This window comes from Colletotrichum lupini, chromosome 4 (genome assembly GCF_023278565.1).
Source record: "Colletotrichum lupini chromosome 4, complete sequence".
In the NCBI taxonomy this organism is placed as follows: Eukaryota; Fungi; Ascomycota; class Sordariomycetes; order Glomerellales; family Glomerellaceae; genus Colletotrichum; species Colletotrichum lupini.
This window is the reverse complement of record NC_064677.1, coordinates 5,964,302-5,982,343: the sequence shown is the minus strand read 5'-3', so window position 1 is coordinate 5,982,343 and position 18,042 is coordinate 5,964,302. Positions and strand designations below refer to the sequence as shown.

General features: G+C 55.7%; 8 protein-coding genes across 8 annotated transcripts; 2 read left to right on the top strand and 6 right to left on the bottom strand.

The window, feature by feature from the left end:
• Positions 1 to 419: 419 nt before the first annotated feature.
• Positions 420 to 4,346, bottom strand: CLUP02_08892 (2-methylcitrate dehydratase; the record flags this gene model as incomplete). The annotated part of the gene is made up of 8 exons (XM_049287873.1): positions 420 to 1,331; positions 1,439 to 1,734; positions 1,800 to 1,997; positions 2,079 to 2,262; positions 2,318 to 2,378; positions 2,516 to 3,119; positions 3,176 to 3,953; positions 4,077 to 4,346. The coding sequence occupies 8 exons, from the start codon at positions 4,344 to 4,346 to the stop codon at positions 420 to 422; spliced, it is 3,303 nt and encodes a 1,100-aa protein (XP_049145016.1).
• Positions 4,347 to 4,458: 112 nt separating this feature from the next.
• CLUP02_08891 (uncharacterized protein) lies at positions 4,459 to 5,024 on the bottom strand (the record flags this gene model as incomplete). The annotated part of the gene is made up of 3 exons (XM_049287872.1): positions 4,459 to 4,642; positions 4,705 to 4,872; positions 4,930 to 5,024. The coding sequence occupies 3 exons, from the start codon at positions 5,022 to 5,024 to the stop codon at positions 4,459 to 4,461; spliced, it is 447 nt and encodes a 148-aa protein (XP_049145015.1).
• A 1,611-nt stretch (positions 5,025 to 6,635) lies between these two features.
• CLUP02_08890 (ELL-associated factor) lies at positions 6,636 to 7,828 on the top strand (the record flags this gene model as incomplete). Its single annotated transcript, XM_049287871.1, has 2 exons — positions 6,636 to 6,786; positions 6,873 to 7,828. The coding sequence occupies 2 exons, from the start codon at positions 6,636 to 6,638 to the stop codon at positions 7,826 to 7,828; spliced, it is 1,107 nt and encodes a 368-aa protein (XP_049145014.1).
• Positions 7,829 to 9,056: 1,228 nt separating this feature from the next.
• CLUP02_08889 (POPLD domain-containing protein) lies at positions 9,057 to 12,035 on the bottom strand (the record flags this gene model as incomplete). The annotated part of the gene is made up of 1 exon (XM_049287870.1): positions 9,057 to 12,035. The coding sequence occupies one exon, from the start codon at positions 12,033 to 12,035 to the stop codon at positions 9,057 to 9,059; it is 2,979 nt and encodes a 992-aa protein (XP_049145013.1).
• Positions 12,036 to 12,091: 56 nt separating this feature from the next.
• On the bottom strand, positions 12,092 to 12,533 carry CLUP02_08888 (uncharacterized protein; the record flags this gene model as incomplete). Its single annotated transcript, XM_049287869.1, has 3 exons — positions 12,092 to 12,214; positions 12,300 to 12,429; positions 12,484 to 12,533. 3 exons carry the CDS (start codon positions 12,531 to 12,533, stop codon positions 12,092 to 12,094), a joined length of 303 nt encoding a protein of 100 aa, XP_049145012.1.
• Positions 12,534 to 12,846: 313 nt separating this feature from the next.
• CLUP02_08887 (uncharacterized protein) lies at positions 12,847 to 13,814 on the top strand (the record flags this gene model as incomplete). The annotated part of the gene is made up of 2 exons (XM_049287868.1): positions 12,847 to 12,956; positions 13,106 to 13,814. 2 exons carry the CDS (start codon positions 12,847 to 12,849, stop codon positions 13,812 to 13,814), a joined length of 819 nt encoding a protein of 272 aa, XP_049145011.1.
• A 323-nt stretch (positions 13,815 to 14,137) lies between these two features.
• On the bottom strand, positions 14,138 to 15,692 carry CLUP02_08886 (polygalacturonase; the record flags this gene model as incomplete). Its single annotated transcript, XM_049287867.1, has 4 exons — positions 14,138 to 14,269; positions 14,328 to 14,429; positions 14,501 to 15,010; positions 15,120 to 15,692. 4 exons carry the CDS (start codon positions 15,690 to 15,692, stop codon positions 14,138 to 14,140), a joined length of 1,317 nt encoding a protein of 438 aa, XP_049145010.1.
• A 173-nt stretch (positions 15,693 to 15,865) lies between these two features.
• On the bottom strand, positions 15,866 to 16,265 carry CLUP02_08885 (uncharacterized protein; the record flags this gene model as incomplete). Its single annotated transcript, XM_049287866.1, has 2 exons — positions 15,866 to 16,027; positions 16,110 to 16,265. The coding sequence occupies 2 exons, from the start codon at positions 16,263 to 16,265 to the stop codon at positions 15,866 to 15,868; spliced, it is 318 nt and encodes a 105-aa protein (XP_049145009.1).
• Between the last annotated feature and the right edge of the window lie 1,777 nt (positions 16,266 to 18,042).

Sequence of the window (18,042 nt, the reverse complement as noted above, 5' to 3'; positions counted from 1 at the left end):
GTTCACGTCACCGGGAAGCTTGTATGGAAAAGTATATCATTTGATTCCAATATACGGAATGGCCCTGTGAAATTCAGATGTAACGCCTGGACCCATGACCAATTAGCGGGAGAGAGGGAACAACAACAGAATGAGCGTGTCCATATGTGCCAATCTTCTCCATGCAGCAATCCCGATTCAAAGCAACTTCAGCCGAGCTTCCCCACGATTGACGGGGCATGTCGATCTAGAGCTTTCCCGAGGACGATTTCAGATATACACCCAGTTTCCCAGCAAATAACGAAAAAGGAGGACAGGCAATCTAGCCCTTTAGTTCCTTCCAGCAATGTTCATCCTCGAGCAGAAAGAACCATTTCTGTCCGTATGTCACAAAGCAAACCACCAACATATTTTTCAGCACCTCACCATCAACAACACGCTTAGAAGATGCTGTTGACAATGTTGGAACCAATGGTAGCACCAGCACCAAAGATAGCAGCGTTGCCAAGCTTCTTTCCAAACTTCTTGCCCATCTCGGCCCCCTTGCCGCCGCCCTCCTTACCACCCGTGCTCTGGTCCGCGACAGCCTGAGGCGGCGCGTCGGCGTTATACGGGTTCTGCTGGGGCGGCGGGCCCTGAGGCTGGGCGTACTGCGGCTGAGGAGCCCACTGCGGCTGCTGGGCCGCGTACTGAGGTTGAGCGGGAGCCGGGACGGGAGCGAAGGCCCCCTTGGCCATGTCCTGCTCGACGAGGACGTACGTCTTGGGGAAGATGCCCTCCTGGCCGGTGCGGAGGTTCCGGCCCATCCACCAGTCGGCGTTCATGTACTCGTGGATGGCGATGCGGTCGTCCCTTTCAAAGGCCACGTCGCGGGCGTCGGCGCCGGCGTAGCGGTACAGCGCGCGGGCGTGCGCCAGGACGGGCTTCTCGTTTGTGCGGGCGGGGAGGGAGGGGGGACCGGTCTGGTTGTAGGAGGGGGGCGCCGGGGAGGCGGAGGGGTTGACGTTCAGGGCGGCCATGGCGGCGGTCGGGGCCGGCGGGGAGGTTGGGTTGTTGTGCTGGACGGGGGTAGCGGCGGCGGCGGGCGCGGCGCGGGATGCGGCGCCGTGGAGGGGGGTCTCGGCGGGGAGGGTGGCGTGCATGCTGTCGTAGGCATCTTCGGAGATGACGCCCTTTTCGAGGAGGTTCTCGAGTTCCTGGAAGTCAAGGTACGTTAGCATAGAGTGCTTCTGCGGTTCCGTGGGATTGCGGATCGGGCGGGAAGTCGAGAGATCTGGAATCGGAAGCAGCCAGAGTTGACCAGCATCGTCCGCGCCGCTCTCGACAGCCTCGGAAGGGTGTCGGGAATTGACCTACGTTCTTGATGGTGCGCAGCGACCGGTTGGTCTCGATGATGGTTTGTCTGTCCATGGTGCCTGTTGTGAGACTAACCCCCACTTGAATCTAGATGGGCTATCACAGTGTTGCTCGAGAGGTGTGCAGTGGAAAGTCGAGTGTTGTTGTCGGTCGGTATTAAGGTGAGTAAAGCAAACGGTTTCTCGTGAGTCGAAAAGCAAGAGGGTATCGGATTCAGACGTTGGAAAAATCGAAGGAGGCGAAGTTGTTTCCAGAACAAACAGATGCGGTCGGAGTGAAGTAGAGGTCCGAACAGGAGATCAGTACGGACTAAAGTGGCGCTCTTGGTGGAGGGCCAAGTGGGAGGTACAGACCGCACGCCGTACAAGTATCCGTCGGCAGGCCGTAGCACGGTAGGTACTCCAGGTGAGTGGCAGTGCGGCTTAGGTAACACGCCATGCATTTCGAGACTTGGGGTCCCTCACCTTTTTGGTGGTCCCTGTGGTTCCAAATGACACTCTGGAAAACGAAAAGTGTCTGGCCTGTGAAACGCAAAACAATGCCGTGACCCGAGCTAGCCGTTTCTCTTGGTGTCCTGGTGTCCTCGTCGTCTCCGTTTCCACCGTTCCAGGAGAAACATCCACTGAAAAATACCCACCAGGTGAACGTCGCCCAGACTCCAGCTCAGGGAACGGGGCTTGGCGATCATCAGTCATCCAAGGTACTGCCTATACTCCCGTACAGATTTTGGGTGCTTGGGTTACGATGAAGCCAATCATCCCCTAAAGAGCTTCGGGGAGGCTGTGCCCGCCAAACCTGGCCGTGCCTGGGCAGGACTTGTCCGAGTCGGGAGGGAGCCGTAGGAGCTTCTTGCAGGGGCGGATTCGTCAGCGACAAGCCATTAGCGCGTAGCCAGTCGGGTGTCCAACAATACTCGTATCGCCTACACTTTTCATATCCAAACGGACATCATCTTTAGAGACAGCCACTCAGATGCACTGACCGATGACTCGTCGTACACGGTGCCGACACGAGGAACGAAACCCCTTATACCAAAGATGGACCTTTCCTTTGAGCGCCACAATACTATTTGTCAGATTTCCATATCTAAAATCCTGTAGAAACATAACATCTATAGTATCCAATCTTTTTTCCTAGATCTTTCCCTAGAAATCATTTATGCGCCACCGCCTAGATGAACTTGCTGTCCTTGGCAACATACAGATCGACATACTCATCCACAGGAGTGGCCTCCAACTTCTTGGGGTCCAGGCCAAGGTCGACAAGCTGCTTGACCCTGCCGGCATCGAAGTGGGGCTCCAAGTGCCTCTTGTACTTCTTGAGGATCTCGGGCTTGGCCTCCTCTCTTCTCAGGCGGTGACCGAGAGGTGCCTCGACGACAACCTCCTCGAGCACGGTGCCGTCGTTCAACTCGACAGTCAGGGCGTTGGAGATGGTTCGGAGAGCGGGGTCGTGGTAGTCCTTGGTGAACTGCGGGTCCTCGACGCACTTGAACTTCTGGCGCAGGGACTCGACGAGAGGGGAGGTCGCGGCCTCGCTGCCGTCGACGTAGTCGGTAGCCTCGAGGCGGCCAAAGACGAGCATGGTGGCGGCCATGTACTGGATGCAGTGGTCACGGTCGGCAAAGTTGTCCATGGGCTTGAACTGCTTGTCGATAATGCGAATGCAGGCCTCGTGCGTGCGGCAGGTGACGCCCTTGATGTCGGCCGCCGACTTGCCCATCGCCTTGAGCTGCTGGTGAATCTTGGAAGAGGCCTCGACGGCAGTCTGGGAGTGGAACTCGGCTGTGTCTCGTCAATTGACATGCTCAGAATTGTGAGTATTACCATGAACTACTTACCAGGGTAGGAGACCTTGAAGAGAACGTTCTCCATGACGTAGCTGCCGTAGGGGCGCTGGCACTCAAACTTCTTTCCCTTGAAGAGAACATCGTAGAAACCCCAGACGGGGGCAGACAGAACGGTGGGAATGCCCTGCTCGCCCTTCATGACCTTGAGGGCCAGGTTGACGGCGCGCTGGCAGGCGTCACCGGCAGCCCATGACTTGCGGGACATGGTGTTGGGGGAGTGACGGTAAGTGCGCAAGCTCTGGCCGTCGACCCAGGCCTGGGTGACAGCGTCGGCAATCTGCTTCTCGTTGAGGCCGAGCATCTTGGAGACAACAGCAGTGCTGGCGACCTTGACGAGGACAACGTGGTCGAGGCCGACCTTGTTGTAGGAGTTCAGAAGAGCCAGGCAGCCCTGGATCTCGTGAGCCTTGATCATACCCTCGAGAACATCGCGGATGGTGAACTGCTTGCCGCCAGCAATGTTACCGCCGGCCTTGTTGGTACGAGTGATCCAGTCGGCCACGGCCAGGATGGCACCCAGGTTGTCGGAAGGGTGTCCCCATTCGGCGGCGAGCCAGCAGTCGTTGTAGTCGAGCCAACGGATCATGGCACCAATGTTGAAGGCGGCATTGACGGGGTCGAGCTGAAAGTCGGTACCAGGGACCTTGGGGCCATTGGGAACGACGGTGCCGGGGACAATGGGACCCAGGAGCTTGCTGCACTCCTTGAAGCGGAGGCCCTCAAGACCACAGCCGAGAGTGTCGAGGAAAACCCATCGTGCGGTGTCGAACTATTCTCACGAAAGCGGCGGTTAGCGGCGGCGATCTGACTGTGACGCGGGGTAAAACTCGGGCGGGTCGCCCAGGCTATGAAAGAAGGATGGAAAGGAAAAAAGAAAGAAAAAAAGACTTACAGCAAGCTCGGAATCGACGTTGTAGCTTTGGACGTAGTTGGCAATGTCCTTGATCTCAGGATCGTACTCTCTCGCTTCGGCCATGGCTGGTGCGGCGCTCTGTCTCGCAGATGAGGTGGTGAAGTTGTGGGATTGTTGAGGTGCGGAGCGGGCGGCAAAGTTAGTGGAGGCGAGACCGGCGCGGAGAGGAGTGGCCAGGCGGACGCTTCGCGATTGGAGACGCAATGATCGGGAAGCTGTCCTGAGACCTCGGTTGACCGCCGCAGACATGACCGCGAGGAGGTGTGATGGATGTATGCAGGTCAATTGATTGGGAGAAGAGTGGTGAGAAGTGGATGGCCTTTGGGGGGGGTATCAATGATATTTGGGTATCGTCACAGTCTCAATGCCTCTTTCTCTCTTCTGCTTGGTCACTCGGATCAGGAAGAAGAAGAGTTTGGAAAAGGAAGAGAAGAATGGCAGAGCAGTATTTTCTACGCCGTAGCAACTGGAGCTTTGTCTCGCTCAAGTGGAAGGGAGGCAGGGTAAGGATGGTAGGGTGCCGCTCGTTGCCGAAGCTTGTGTGGCTGTTTGATCCGAGGTTGTCTGCGCTTACCCCTGGCGGGCCATGATGGCATTCGAGAGCTACAGCCCACAGGGCCTGAAATGCTCCTCTCTAGCCTGGGGCAGCGGGCGGGGGAATGGGGGAGCTTTGACGTGAACCTGGACGAGGTTGGGGCCTTTGGGAGAGGAATATGGAGAACCCCGGCCAGCACCTGTGATTTCCCCGCCGGTGTTCAATACATCATCAGTTGCCCTGGAATCAGCACAACATGATGATGAATGATCAATTGACCGAAAACACTCAATTGACGAACCGAATGCCTTCAAGAGTTGCACAGCATTCTGAGCAATCAAGACAATCTCAGTGATGCCAAGTGAGATGGCAGAGGGACGCCAATGCCCCATTAAGGTGCACGCAGAGGGGGGATGTCGACCGAGCCGTGCAAAACCCGGATGTCTCCTCGGCTAGTGGCGGGTTTTAGATAAGGACGAACTCAATCTTATCGCAAAATCTGGGGCTCCCGCGGATAACGGGGAAAGTCGAGAAATCGCTCTTTACCTACCTACGCCACATGCTCTGCCCAAGGTATGCATTCTTCATCCTAGTCCTTCAATGACCTTGCAGTTTGGCACTGGCAGCTCCGCAGTGATTGTATCATAAGACATCCTGGGTGACTTGTGTAGCCGGAAATATTGCAATGCTGAGGAAGTGCATTTGAGATTAGATGCGCATTAAGAGCAATTATGCTTCGTCCTAGCCTTGACGAAAAACACAAGATTGTCTCCTCTTTCAAGAATTGGAAAATGGCGTCAAGAAGTATTGATTAGCACTGGCTTGAGGTAGTCGCGTTCAAAATCAAGCAGTTACCGTTGGAAGAATGAAAATAAAAATCCGGTCATCTTCTTCCGACTTGTGAGTTTACGATGGCCTCACTTAGATCGTACCTATCACAGCATGCTCTTGAACAAAGGCCTTGATTGACGTCTGAGCACTGTCGTTCGCCGGGCAGTTGAGTAAGCCAAATTCAATTTGGCTCGCCCGACTGAAATTGGCTTTCGTCACGGACTATTCTTGGATACCTACAAATCAGTAGCACAGCCGCACATGAAGGGTCCTATCCTGTTGAGTGCCGAATGGCAGTCTAAACTGTTGACGGCAGCCTGATCCTCAATGTAAGTTATGTTTGAACAACAATCCTCCTGTAGTAAGACCTCACCCAGTGTTACCTGTCGCCGCCACTGATTCAGGCGTCCAAGCGTCAGCCCCAGGTATATCCCACCTCACAGACTCCATTCACCGACGGCGACGTGAAAGCATCTGGAAATTGAACGGAGGCAATGAAGCTGAATCAAACGACCCGATCCCGAATTGTAATTCACATCCGACCGCTCACTTAGCCTTAGACCACCTTATCTTAGGTAAGGCAAGTAGGCGAAGCGAATAGGTAGGTAGAGCCTCCCGGGTTGCTGGTCTGCTTCACAAGTCTTTCACAAACATCGGTCGGTAGGAATATTTCTCTTTCGACGAACCAGATTCCCACCTCAAATCCCATCAGCGTGTCCATCACCTTCTTGTCGCCATTCCATATTTCCATTGTCATCAATCATTCGTCACCAGGCTTCTGCCCTGCATCCCCCCCCCCTGGTCAACGTGCATTTTTAGCAGTGCAACCCACCTGCGGTCTCGGCCTTTCCGCCTGAAGAGCTGGAACATCAGCGCACCCTCCGCGGAACGACCCTAAAGTTGTACTTGTAGGCGACTCGTAATTAGCGGAACCGTTGCGGCAACGGAAGGAAGCAGCGCTTCGACTGCACACCTCACTGCAATCTGCAGAGGGACCGGCCCCAGTTCCCGCCTCTAATCATCCCGTCTCCTCCCTACAGCCTACGAGGTCCCCTCTCCCCACTTCCCTTCAACGATCATCGGTCCACGCAGTCGCAGTACCGTCTACCCTCCCTCCACTTCTCTTCCCTCACCTCACTCTCATCACTGCCCTCTTTGCGACAGGCGCCACAATGTCGGCTCTTCGTCCAAATCACAGGGAAAAGGCCCTTCCCAAGAACCTGAATGGCCTCATCGACCCGACAAAGACGGGAAAATATCCCGTTATCCTGAGCGACACTCTCCTCGGGCGTACCCAGAAGGAGGTCTTTACCTCTGTACGATGTACGTAACTCTCGCACCAAACTCCATCATTGAACCACGATGCCGATGCCTGGACTAACATCTTCCCCTTCGCGACCTCACTGCAGACAATCACAAGCCAGAACTAGCCTCCGAGCCAGCGACAGCCAGACTAAAACCCGAGACCCCTGGCAGCAAGTCCAGTTTCGACCTCTCCTTTCCCGACGGCAACAATGGCATGTACGGCTACGCCGGTACTCGTACCATGGACGATAACCAATATGTCCTTTACTTCGATCCCAATAGGAAAGCCTTCATCCTCGACAAGATCGATTCCACCTTCCACATGAACGTTACCCGCACCCCGACCAACGACAACCCCGAGACCTTGCGCCAGCAGTTCGAGCAGCTCGACACATCCATAACCGCCACCCCCGAGGTTCGCAAACCCGCCGCCGCCGAAGCCAAGGAGAAGGACAAGTCCCCCGCGAAGCCAGCCTCCAAAGCCGCCGGTCCCAAGCGGCCCTCGGCCAGCAGCAACAAGAAAGCCCGTCCGCCGCCGCCACCAAAGAACATCACCCTCGCCCTGCCGACAAACGACGCGCCGCCACCGGCGCCCAAGGCCGCATCGCCGCCCAAGAAGAAGGCCAAGGCGCCCGCGGGCTCGGACGAGGAGGACGACGACGATGACGATGACTTTGGCCTGACGATAGAGTACCCCGACGAGCAGAAGAACAAGAGAGCCGACTTTTCGCCCGCCTTTGCGCCCAATATCCAGGTCCGCAGCTTCTCCGACTTTTTGCGCGACTCCGAGGCCGACGACGCCGACGGCGAGTCGGACCTGGAAGAGCGCGATTTCGCAAACTTTAACCTGCCGAGCCCGATGAACGGACAGCAGCGGCAACAGCAACACCATCACGACCAAGATGAGGATGCCGAGGGTGAGGTGGAGCAGATGGAGGCTGACTCGGAGCCCGACTTTGAGGACGCGTTGGAAGATGATTTGGAGGCGGAGCTGGAGAAGGAGCTCGAGGCTGCGAATAGCGGCGACGCTGAGGAGAGTGAGGTCAGTGAGGAAGATTAGAGGCCCCGCCGTCCTGGTGGTGCTTTCCTTGTTCTTTTTTGTTGAGAGGCTTCCAACTGCCCAACTCCTCGCCTTGATAAGGTGCGAGGGGAGAGTTAATTTCCCTGGGCAAGTCATTGGAAGAAGAGAGGTCTGATCGCGCGTGTTTCAAAAGAAAATCACCCTCATCGAGAGCGGCAGGTGATATAATGACGGCGTTTTTTACAGCAGGAACCAAAAAAAGGAGTTACTGTCATTTTGTTGGCTTTCCTTTTTTTTTTCCTTCACATATCAAGGCGGCCTTCTTTTGCCCCGTCTTTACGGGCGAGCCCAACCCAGGCAGGATATCTCACAGTCAAATGCGTCTTGTTGTTCTTGTTTTTCATCTCAGCCCAGGGGCTAGACAGTTACAGTACCTACGCAAGAACAGAATTAACCTCGCCAAAACAGTCGAGTGTTCTACCCACGTCACGTTAGGTCTTTCTCTCTCTCTGTATGTGTGCGTGTTTGTGCTGTGACGATAACGATGTGCAAAGATGTCTGATTTCTCATTTGCGTCGAAAGGGGTGTTGGTACGGGGGCAAGTGGGTGAAATAATCGCTTGCCGCTCTATGGGTATCCTAGTACCTAGCTCTTTTTTTATTACTATTCCTTGTTATTCTTCTCAAGAGTATTCTCTAATGAATATAGAATAGGGATAGTAGAAATAATTGAGGTAGTCGAGACTTGAAATAACAAGACGAAAAGAATTAGAAAATTAGGAATAATCAGTAGGCAAGTAAGCATCGTAGTCTAGTGTTGACCAACATCTTATTTCATCACCCACTTTGGGCGGAGATCTGGCGAGTGCTTTGAACATGCTTCAGTCTCACTTGGCATCCCCAACCAGATTGACCATTTTCAAGCAACAGATGGCGTGTCCTGAGGTAGACCAAGACTTAAGGCAGAGGGGGGAGTCGTGGATATGTAATTGTTTGGCTCTGAAGGAACGTATCATTCCCGTCTATCGGGCGACTTGCTTTTTTTCACCTCCGTCCCGAGGACGGTCTGCCCATCTTTTAATCTAGCGATCGGCTTTCCTGGTGTCAACGCATCCTCATAGGGACCAATGTCTCCTTTCCTGGCCTTGCCGGACAAAAGTTACCTGACCTCACACATCTACAACGAAACCCCACGTCCCATTCACAGTGGTTTGTCGTGTATGTGTATGTGTGTGTGTGTATGCAGAAACAAAACACCCTCTCGGCTTTCAAACAACCTCCCACCGCGCAATCCACCCAACGCTCTCCCCGGCATTCCGCACAATACACAACGTCCCCTCCCTACCACCACCACCGCCACCATCCCTCACCGCCTCAGCGGCCTTCTCGGCAGCTAAACACCCAATCGCCGTCCCCCGCCCCTCAGCGAGACAATACGACCCCGTCGTCACGAAGCCCAGCAGATCGCTCTCGTCGGGGACGAGAGGGTGGTGCCCGTTCATATCCGCCTGGTTCGGTTTCGCGGGTAGCAGCGATGACACCTCGGCAGGTGGTGGGGCGAGGAGTTTCTGGGCGATGATTTGTTTTTGGGTTTCGAGGGGCAGATGCTTGGTTTGCTGGTGTCGTTGGAGTGTTGCTTTTCCGTTCTTCTTGGATGGGTATTTCACGCTCGCGCTGGAGACGGGGAGGGTGGCGAGCCATTGGGCTCGGAGGTTGGGGGGTAGACTGCTGCTGCTGCTGCTGCTGCTGTCGCCGCCTTGGACGGATGTCGTTGGCGCCGGGGGTGGCGGTACTGTGGCGGGGATTTCGGCGGAGGAGGTCGGATCGGTGGGCGCGGGGCGCGAGGGAAGGCGGTAGATTCTCGCGCAGGCGGTGGCGACGCCGCGGTTGAGGATTGAGATCTTTACGTTGATGACGGATCGCGGCGGTAACGGGGCTGGTGTTGCTGATGACGGCGAAGATGTGTGTGCCTTGAAGGCGTCCTTGCGGATATGTTGGAGCGTCTTGAGGAACTCCCCCTCGGACGCGGCATCACCAGCGGCGGCGGCTCCCTCCTCTTCCTTCTTTGCTGGAGAAGGCTCATCAACCTCCATCTCATCTGTATCCACCGAAGCAGCAGCCCTCCTCTTCACCTCCTCTTCTCGACCCTTATCCGTCGTCGTTGTCGTCGTCTCCTCTCGGAACAAAAACTCTACGTCACACGCCCATCCACAGCCAACCTCCCCCTTCCGCCCGGCACCCAGATCCAACGACGCCCACGCGACCCGCTTACTCTTAGGCCGCCGCTCCCAGCTCGCCTTGCGCAGGCGCCGCTGTTCCACCTCCCACGCGGCGCCGGCGTCGGTGCCGAGGAAATCAAACGGGAAACACGGCGTAGCCCGCTCGAACGCGACCTGCCGGATCTGATCCAGCCCGGAGAAGCGCGGATTGCCGCCCGAGCTAAGGGGGAAGTGGACGAGGGTGTGCCACAGGGGCTGGATGCACCGCCATGGCGCGAGGACCGTCCAGTTCCCCTGGGAGCTGCTGTTGCCGTTGCTACTGTTTCCGGCCGCGCGTGATGCTACCAGTATGACGGGTATCGGCGGATCTGCGTCCGAGACGCCCAGGTCTGTACCGGGACGCCTTGCCCCTTTGCGCCTGTCAATTGACTTTTGCGAGGGGAGTCTTGTGGCTGAAGCCCGCGCGTCTCGGTGGAAGAGGCCGTGGGGCTTCAGGTTGGTGTCCGCTGGCCAGTTGGCAAGTAGCTCGAGAGACTTGTTTTGCTCTTCTTCGTCGTCGGGGTCGGGCTGCGCGACTTTCCTCGGGGGGTATCGTAGGCGCGGGTCCATGATGGAGAAACTCAACGTGGCGTTGAGGGGAAGCGACGCGGGACTCATGAGGCTGTTCAGGCCCTCGAAAATGTCTGCGTGCTGTTCTCTGAATCCTTCTTGCGTATGGTATGGGTGCAGGATGCCCAGGAGGGCCTCGGTCGATGCGGGGCCGGTGAGTTCGATGCTGCCAATCTCGAAGCGCAGATCCTCGATATACATCCTGGGGTTCTGCATCTTCACGAGCCGAAGAAGCTCATTGAAGACCTCGAGGAACGCGGAGGGGTGCACCCTCACAAAGACCTGTCGCTGAACCTTGACCGTCTGCGCCTCATCCCGATCCTCAGCAACCGGCTCAAGGGGGTTCCAGAGAATCGTTGCCGGGCAAACCTCCCGCCTCCCCCCGCTGCTTCCTCCCTTCACCTCCCTGCTCAAGAACCCGCTCCAGTGCCGCGTGCCCTCCCTCCACTTCCTCCCCCTCTCATTCCAACAACTCTCCTGCACGACGCCGAGCCGGCGCAGGACCTGCTCCACGCCCTTGGCCGACCCGTAGAGCCCAATCGTGCTAACGTAGCTCGTGTCCCAAGCGACGGCGCCCTTGTCGCCGTGGGACCGGTGCGTCGCCCGATACGTCTTCTCGTTGGGGGTCAGGGGTATCGCGAACCGCCAGAGCGGGTTCGCGGGCTCCGTCATGCGCGCCCGCTTGGCGTGCCACAGGTGCGTCGGCAGCCACATCTTGTCGATCTGCCGTTTCCTAAACTTGGACTTGCGCTGCGGCGGGTCGTTGAGCTGGTTCCGGCGGATCTTGGGCCGCGGCGGCCGTGTCGCGACTGTGACTGCGCCTTTACTCGGTCCGTCAACGCCCGTCTTGCCCGTGTGCCCCTCGCCGTCCTTGTCTTTTGCCTTGGCCTTCTCCGCCTTCATCGCCCTCCTCCTCTTCTTCTCCGCAAGCATCCCCAACCTCTTTGCCGTCTCCGCCCGGATCCGCGCCCTCGTCGTCTTGGGCTTCCTGCGCTTCGAGAGCACCACGGGGGTGTTATCCTCCGCCATCTCCTTCAAAGCCCGCCTGCGCAGCCTCTTGGGTACCCTCTTTGCGTTGTGGCTCGCCGTCCGCCGCCTCAGCCCGCGGGGCACCTGTTGGAACGCCCGGCTCGTGGCCTCGGCTTTGGTGTGTCGCATGCTCTCCTCGAGCGCCCGGATCTCGAACTCGCGCGCGTTCAGGAAGGACTGGAGATCGAGCTCGCCGTCGCGCAGGGCCGCGTCCGAGGACTGTGCTGCGATTTCGCGGTCCTGGCGGATCTTGACGCGCTTTTGCGCCCATCCTCCTCCACCGCCTGCTGCGCCGTTGTTTCCTCCGCCATTGTCGCCTGAGGATCCCTGTTTCCGTTTGTTGGCGAAGGCGGACTTTAGGGGTCTCGAGTTAGAACCTGCTGCCGACATTGCTGGACATGGCGCGAGTGCAATGGGTGGGGGGATTGGGTTGTTGCGTCGTCGCGTCAAGGTGACTCTCTTCGAGCCTGGAAAGTTTGGAGGTTCGAAAAATGTCTTATCTTATCGGGGAAGCTCTGCAGATGCCCCTGGGGTGGGTAGACGAAAATGAGGGGCGCACGATGTGGGGTCTGCAGCAGCGACGTTCACTCCTGCCGCTTCAGCTACCTTACTCATCAGGATGCCTTGAGGTATTCAAGCTTTCTTTCATCTCACTGGCCTAAGCTGAGAAGACACTCTGAGCAGAACAAGTTTCTGTAAACTCATATGTCTGATCTCCAAGTCCGCACGCCTATGGAGAAGCTCAATTTCTTTCGCAATGATTTCGTGGCACTTGAAGCACTTGCTACAATTGAACCTATTCTGTAATATCTTACTTCCCCTTTCCCAGCACCCGTACAAATAAGCACCAATTGTAGCGACAATAGCGTCCATAATGAGAAAGCGCATTTCTGAACTACAACATTCTCCTCAGTCAACATAACTCTGGAAAATTCAGAGCCAGGGGTTAGGCGCTACTGCTGAAGTCCCCGGATGAGCTCAGTCTGACACCATCCATGGAGTTAGCCAGGATGGCGTGACTCACTGGAACGGGCGATCTCTCAGGCCGGCCTAATAAATATCAAGGATAACTCACAACCCTTTTAAACGGCACCGTTGAAACCAATGATCTTGTCCTGTCCAACTGCCACGTCTTGATTGTCCGATACCTATTCCCATTGATGATTCACACTCTTATTTCAGACTAGTTGAGACCCTCGCGATGTCCTTACACTCACCCAGACCGGACTTATGGCTAGAGCCACTGGACCCCCACAAACACCTTCAAGGCTTCCACGAACTATGTTCCGACGAGACAGCGAATCTCTGGAGGTAATGTCTCTGTTCCTGAATTCTACTTGCCATCCCTCGGGTATCACACAAACAATACACACAAAGAGAGAGAGAGAGAGAGAGAGAGAGAGAGAGAGAGAGAGAGAGAGAGAGAGAGAAATTGCTCATCAGTTTTCATGCCTACAAAGCACCCGGCTCCACACAACCACCCTCGAAGCCTCCAAAGAGCGCATAGTAGTCAACAACCCAGAGACTGAACCCTGGCACCTAAGCTGTGCCGTAATGGTCTCGGACTACGCGTCCCTTCCTCCACTACCGGCGGAAGGCGGCAACAACGGGGTTCCTGCCACCGACATCACCAGAGAGACCAAGATGATCGGAAGTATCAGGACGACGACGGTATCAGCTTGGGGACTGTCGATCGGGTACAAGCTGCGGTCCGATTGCTGGGGCAAAGGGTACGCCACGCGCGCGATCGCGGCTTTTTTGGACATGTACTGGAGTCGTATGAGGTTGGCTCCGAGGAGGGAGATGGTTGTCGTCCCCGAGGTGCGGTCGTCAGCAACAGGAGGTCAGAGCAAACAAGGAGATGATGGTGCCCACGCCTCCTCTGCTGGAGATCTGGATCCAGGGTTGCAGATCAAAGGTAATGGGGCTACGGCAGCTGCTAGAGACGCAGAGGGCGACGATGACGACGGAGATCAGATCGAGATCACGCACCTCGTTGCGCAGGTTGATCTAGAGAATGTGGGCAGCATGAGAGTCTGTGAAAAGTGCGGCGGGAGGCTCGTTGCCGTCGAAAAGGAGTGCATCAAGGTGTGGCGGTTTGCCGAGATGAGGGATATGGCTGTGTGGAGGTTTGATAAACCTTCAGACAGTGTGTCGAGTCAAGCTTGAAGGGTTGGCCGATCATTCTTCGGCCCTTCAGTGGGACTTTTTAGAATCGACCGACGAAATGGCAATTTATGGGAAGGATTGTGTCTTTAATAAGGTCAAACCTCCCTTGAACGATCAGTCGATTTCTGACCCTTCACAAAGTCTATAGGCATGGGAGAGATGAAGGTATCGTATATGTGTAAGATCCACCATTTTCCCTTCTAGGAAATTTTGTACCTATGGGTGTTTACATGAAATTACCCGGGGAAAGTTTCCCTTTTAAATACAAGAAGTAACAAATTCAAATATACAGAATAAGATTGAACGAGATCAAGAACTTATTTCTAGCTCTTGGTCACCTTGGTGACGCAGTTGATGTCGAGAAGACCAGTGTCGAGGTTGACGCAGAGCCATTGGGGGTTCTTGCCGCTGGGAGCCTTGACGTTGATCTTGGAGGCGTTGATGTTGACGCATTTCTGGCTGGTTGTTAGTGCCATGGACTTTTGGGAAGAGGATTGAAAGAGAGAAACTTACGGAGGGGCTGCTGCAGACGAGGGATCCGACGCGGGGGTCGTTCTTGGAGGAGGCGGTGCCGTCAAAGTTCTTGAAGTAGATGTCGCTGATGGTCATGTTGGACTAAGACGGATGGTGTCAGTACTCCGATTTCTTATTTCTCGTTACATCAAAACCTGCCGGGAGAAACTTACAGGGTACTGGTTGCAGATAGTCTGGTTCTTCTGGCCATAGCACTGATCGATAGTAATAGCATTGTCATTGTTGTCGTTGTGGAAGGTATCATAGGTGACGTTCTTGACGTATCCCGAGCCGCCGCCGCCAGAGAGGTTGGGCTGGAAAGGGGTATCCATGCCGGGCCAGACCTTGATGCGGGCGCCGTCCGAGGCGTTGGACATGCTCGTGTTGTAGACGTAGAGGTTCTCGACAACGTCAAAGGTGCCAATGTACTGGCCGAGAGAGCCGACGGAGATGCCGTGGGAGCCGTTGCAGACGAGGTTCTGGACGACAATGTTTGTCGAGTTGGGCTTGAAGGAGACGCAGTCGTCGCCGTTGTTGATGACGGAGTTTTGGATGACGATGCCGTCGGAGCGGTAGGTGTCCCAGCCGTCGGTGTTCTTGGCCGGGTTGGAGGAGGTGGAGCCGACCTTGATGTTGATGTCGGAGATGAGGACGTCGGTGCTGTTTGCGATGAGGTTGAACCACTGTTTGGAGGCTTTTTTTAGTGGTCGTTCTTTAGATTCCAAATGAGGTGGATGAGAGTTCATGAGAGGTGGGTGAGAGTGAATGAGTGAGTGGGTGAGTGAATCTTACCTGAGGGGAGTTGACCATCTTCAAGCCGGTAATAGAGCCGCCGTGAAGACCATCAGTGACGAAGAGAATAGGTCTCTCAAGCGTAGCATTCGACGCGAACCGGTCCCACCACTTCTGGCCGTTACCGTTGAGCGTGCCGACGCCGTTGCCGTAAATGTTGACATCCTTGCCGCCAAACTTCCACATGGAGGAAGAGATCTGGAAGGTGTACTTGAAGGTGCGGGGCAGCCAGTGGTCAATGTCGTCGCAAAAGTTGACGGTACCGGTGAGGGCGACGTCGACGGCGTTGAGGAACGTGAGGTCGAGCGGGTTGCAGATGGTGTACGTCTTGTCGAGGACGACGGTGCCGCCGTTGTTGCAGCTGTGGAAGGCCTGGAGGATGGCGGCCGAGTCGTCGCTGCCGTTGGTGCCGGCCTTGACGGCGCAGGTCTTTGTCCTCGGGGCGGAGGCGGGGAAGGCGCGGCCCGGGTGGAAGGGGGCGGCCTTGATGTCTGGGCGGCCACCGGCGGCGGCGTGGGTGAAGGGCACCAGGGCGGCGGCGAGGAGACCGCCGAGCAGGGTTGGAGCGACCATGGTGAACAGTAATTGGATGGGCAAAAAAAATGAATGAACAAGTCAAAGGAATGTAACGGCGGTCAGGATTGTTCTGATGCCAAGGACGATTGGGGGTAGTTTGCCAAGCAATTGGAGAAGCTGTACAGAGCCGTTTTGAGACTGCTACGCTGCGAAAGGGCTGGGGAAAGGATTTATATCAGATCTTCCGCGGTGAGAGAGGTGTTGGAGCGAGCCCATTGATGTTCGGGGAGGGGATATGCGCCGATGCGGAGCAGGGGGGGCAAGCTTCTCGGCGTTGGAAGGATATCCACCATGAATGACACGGCGATAGCTCGATTAGGGATGACTAGGTACTGTAGGTGAAGCAGGGGCACTAGAGAAGGGGTCTAGCTAGCAGCAAGGGCAAGATTGGAGAATGAACACATGGCATGGGACCATGGGCTGCAATTTTTCCGTCCATATGAAGGGGTTTGAGTCTTCAGGGAAGAACGGCAGGGGCACATGGGGATGAGATGGACGGACGAGACGGCAAAGCTTCGCCGTCATTAGGTACTCGCAGACCTTCAATGGACGGAAAGCGAACGGATACATGGAGCTAAACCGTGAGGGGGACAATGCGGGCGGTTATTCATCTGAACGTCTGGGTACGAAGGAAGAGAGAAAACAGCCAACAAAATCAAGCTTTTGTGTTTTATATGGCGGAACCGGGAACATGCTGGTGAGTGGCAGCCTGCGGTGATCTCCGCCGTTTCCGAGAAAGCTTAGCAGGAGGAAATCTGGCAGGAGATGAATATCATGATGGTGCTTTGGGAGACTTTGGACATGGAGTCCCGGGCGAACCCGTCAGGGGAAATAATGCTTCTTCTGAAGGAGAGGGAGGCTGAGAGAACTTACACGTGTAAGACTCAAAGAGAGTGAAAGTGAAAGTAAGAGTGAGAGTCAGTATGAGAGTGAGAATGAGAGGAACGGGAATTGGAGATGGGCAGAAAAAGGCGACGGAAAAGAAAAAGAGTGGACCAATGACAAGGTTTCCCGAGTGCTTATTGGGCAATTCCAAGCTATCAATTACAGTGCGGGCTAGCGCTAATTAAGGGCCAACAGAGGGGCGCCTCTCGCGAACTTTCACTGATTGGTGCCCCTGAAGGCTTGCAGTCGCTGCAGTGGACTTTCAGCGTTATGTACTGCGTACTGAGGTGGACTTGCCAGGGTTACCCCACGTACCCAGTGTGGGGGAGCTCGCAGGCCAAGCCGGTTGGCTTACGCCCATGCCGCGTTTCCGAAGGCTTGGTTTTGCTTGGTTTTTGCTTGATTCCCGGCCCCCTTCATATCCCTACGCAGTACGGATAGATACCTTGGACTCTCGCCGGCTGTCAAGTTGCCATTTCCCCGCGTCATCGACAACCGCCGTTGACACTTAGTGACACTAAATTTCGTGGCTTATGGCTAGCGTAAGTGCCCTGCGAGGCCCTGCAAGCTGTGGTTCGTGGAATCCGCCAGCTGCAGTTCTTCCACCTGCACGTCTGCAGAAGCCCTGCAGAGCCCCAAAAGTTGGGGATTCGACCTCCTCATTTTCCCCAACTTTTGACCTGGTCGCCTACGGCACTCCCATGTGCTCATCATGTTCGTCCCATTGCCACGCTTCTTCTTCCCCGTGGGACACAAATATTCCTTGGACACGTCTGCCGGCGATGGGATTTCCGGGGTAATAACTCCGTCTTTTACCCCGCGCGTCCAGCCCCGGGGAAGAGGGAAGAGAGAGAAACAGAAAGAGAGAGGGAGAGTCGTAAGCTGAGCCGATGTACTTCGTACTGTTGATAGTCGATGGAGGCCGCGAACTGCGAGTTTTGCGAGATTTTCGCTTTTCTCCTGAGGGGCCAATATGGTATACTTTGGCGCTGCCACTGCAAGTGCCACATCTGACTCCGCCCACAATACGCGCGCTTGAGCTTTGTATGCGTCTTTGCCTTGCTCTTTGTAAGTGTGCAAGTTGTTGACAGCCCTTCGATTCTATTACGGCGAGACTTGAACCCGGGACAGGGGGGATACCCGGAAAACCTGCTCCCGCCCCCAACTCGCGAGCTGTCGAGGAGATTGTGACAAGCATCGGGTAATATGGGCAAGGGAAAGCTTAGGCTGGCAGAGTAGCACTGGCCAAGGTAGTCAAGGGTAGGTAGCAATGGGACGGACGGGAAGGATATATAGCAAACCCCATCCAGATCATCGGGTCTCTTTGTTCAGCTTGTTCAGAAGAATACCACCTCAACCACCACGCTATTGTTTTTGTATATATCTTTAAGCTCGGCCGAGTCTTCGCTCTTCCCCCTTCCTCTAGCTCTTCCTCTTCCTCTCTCTTTACGAGTAACTTTGT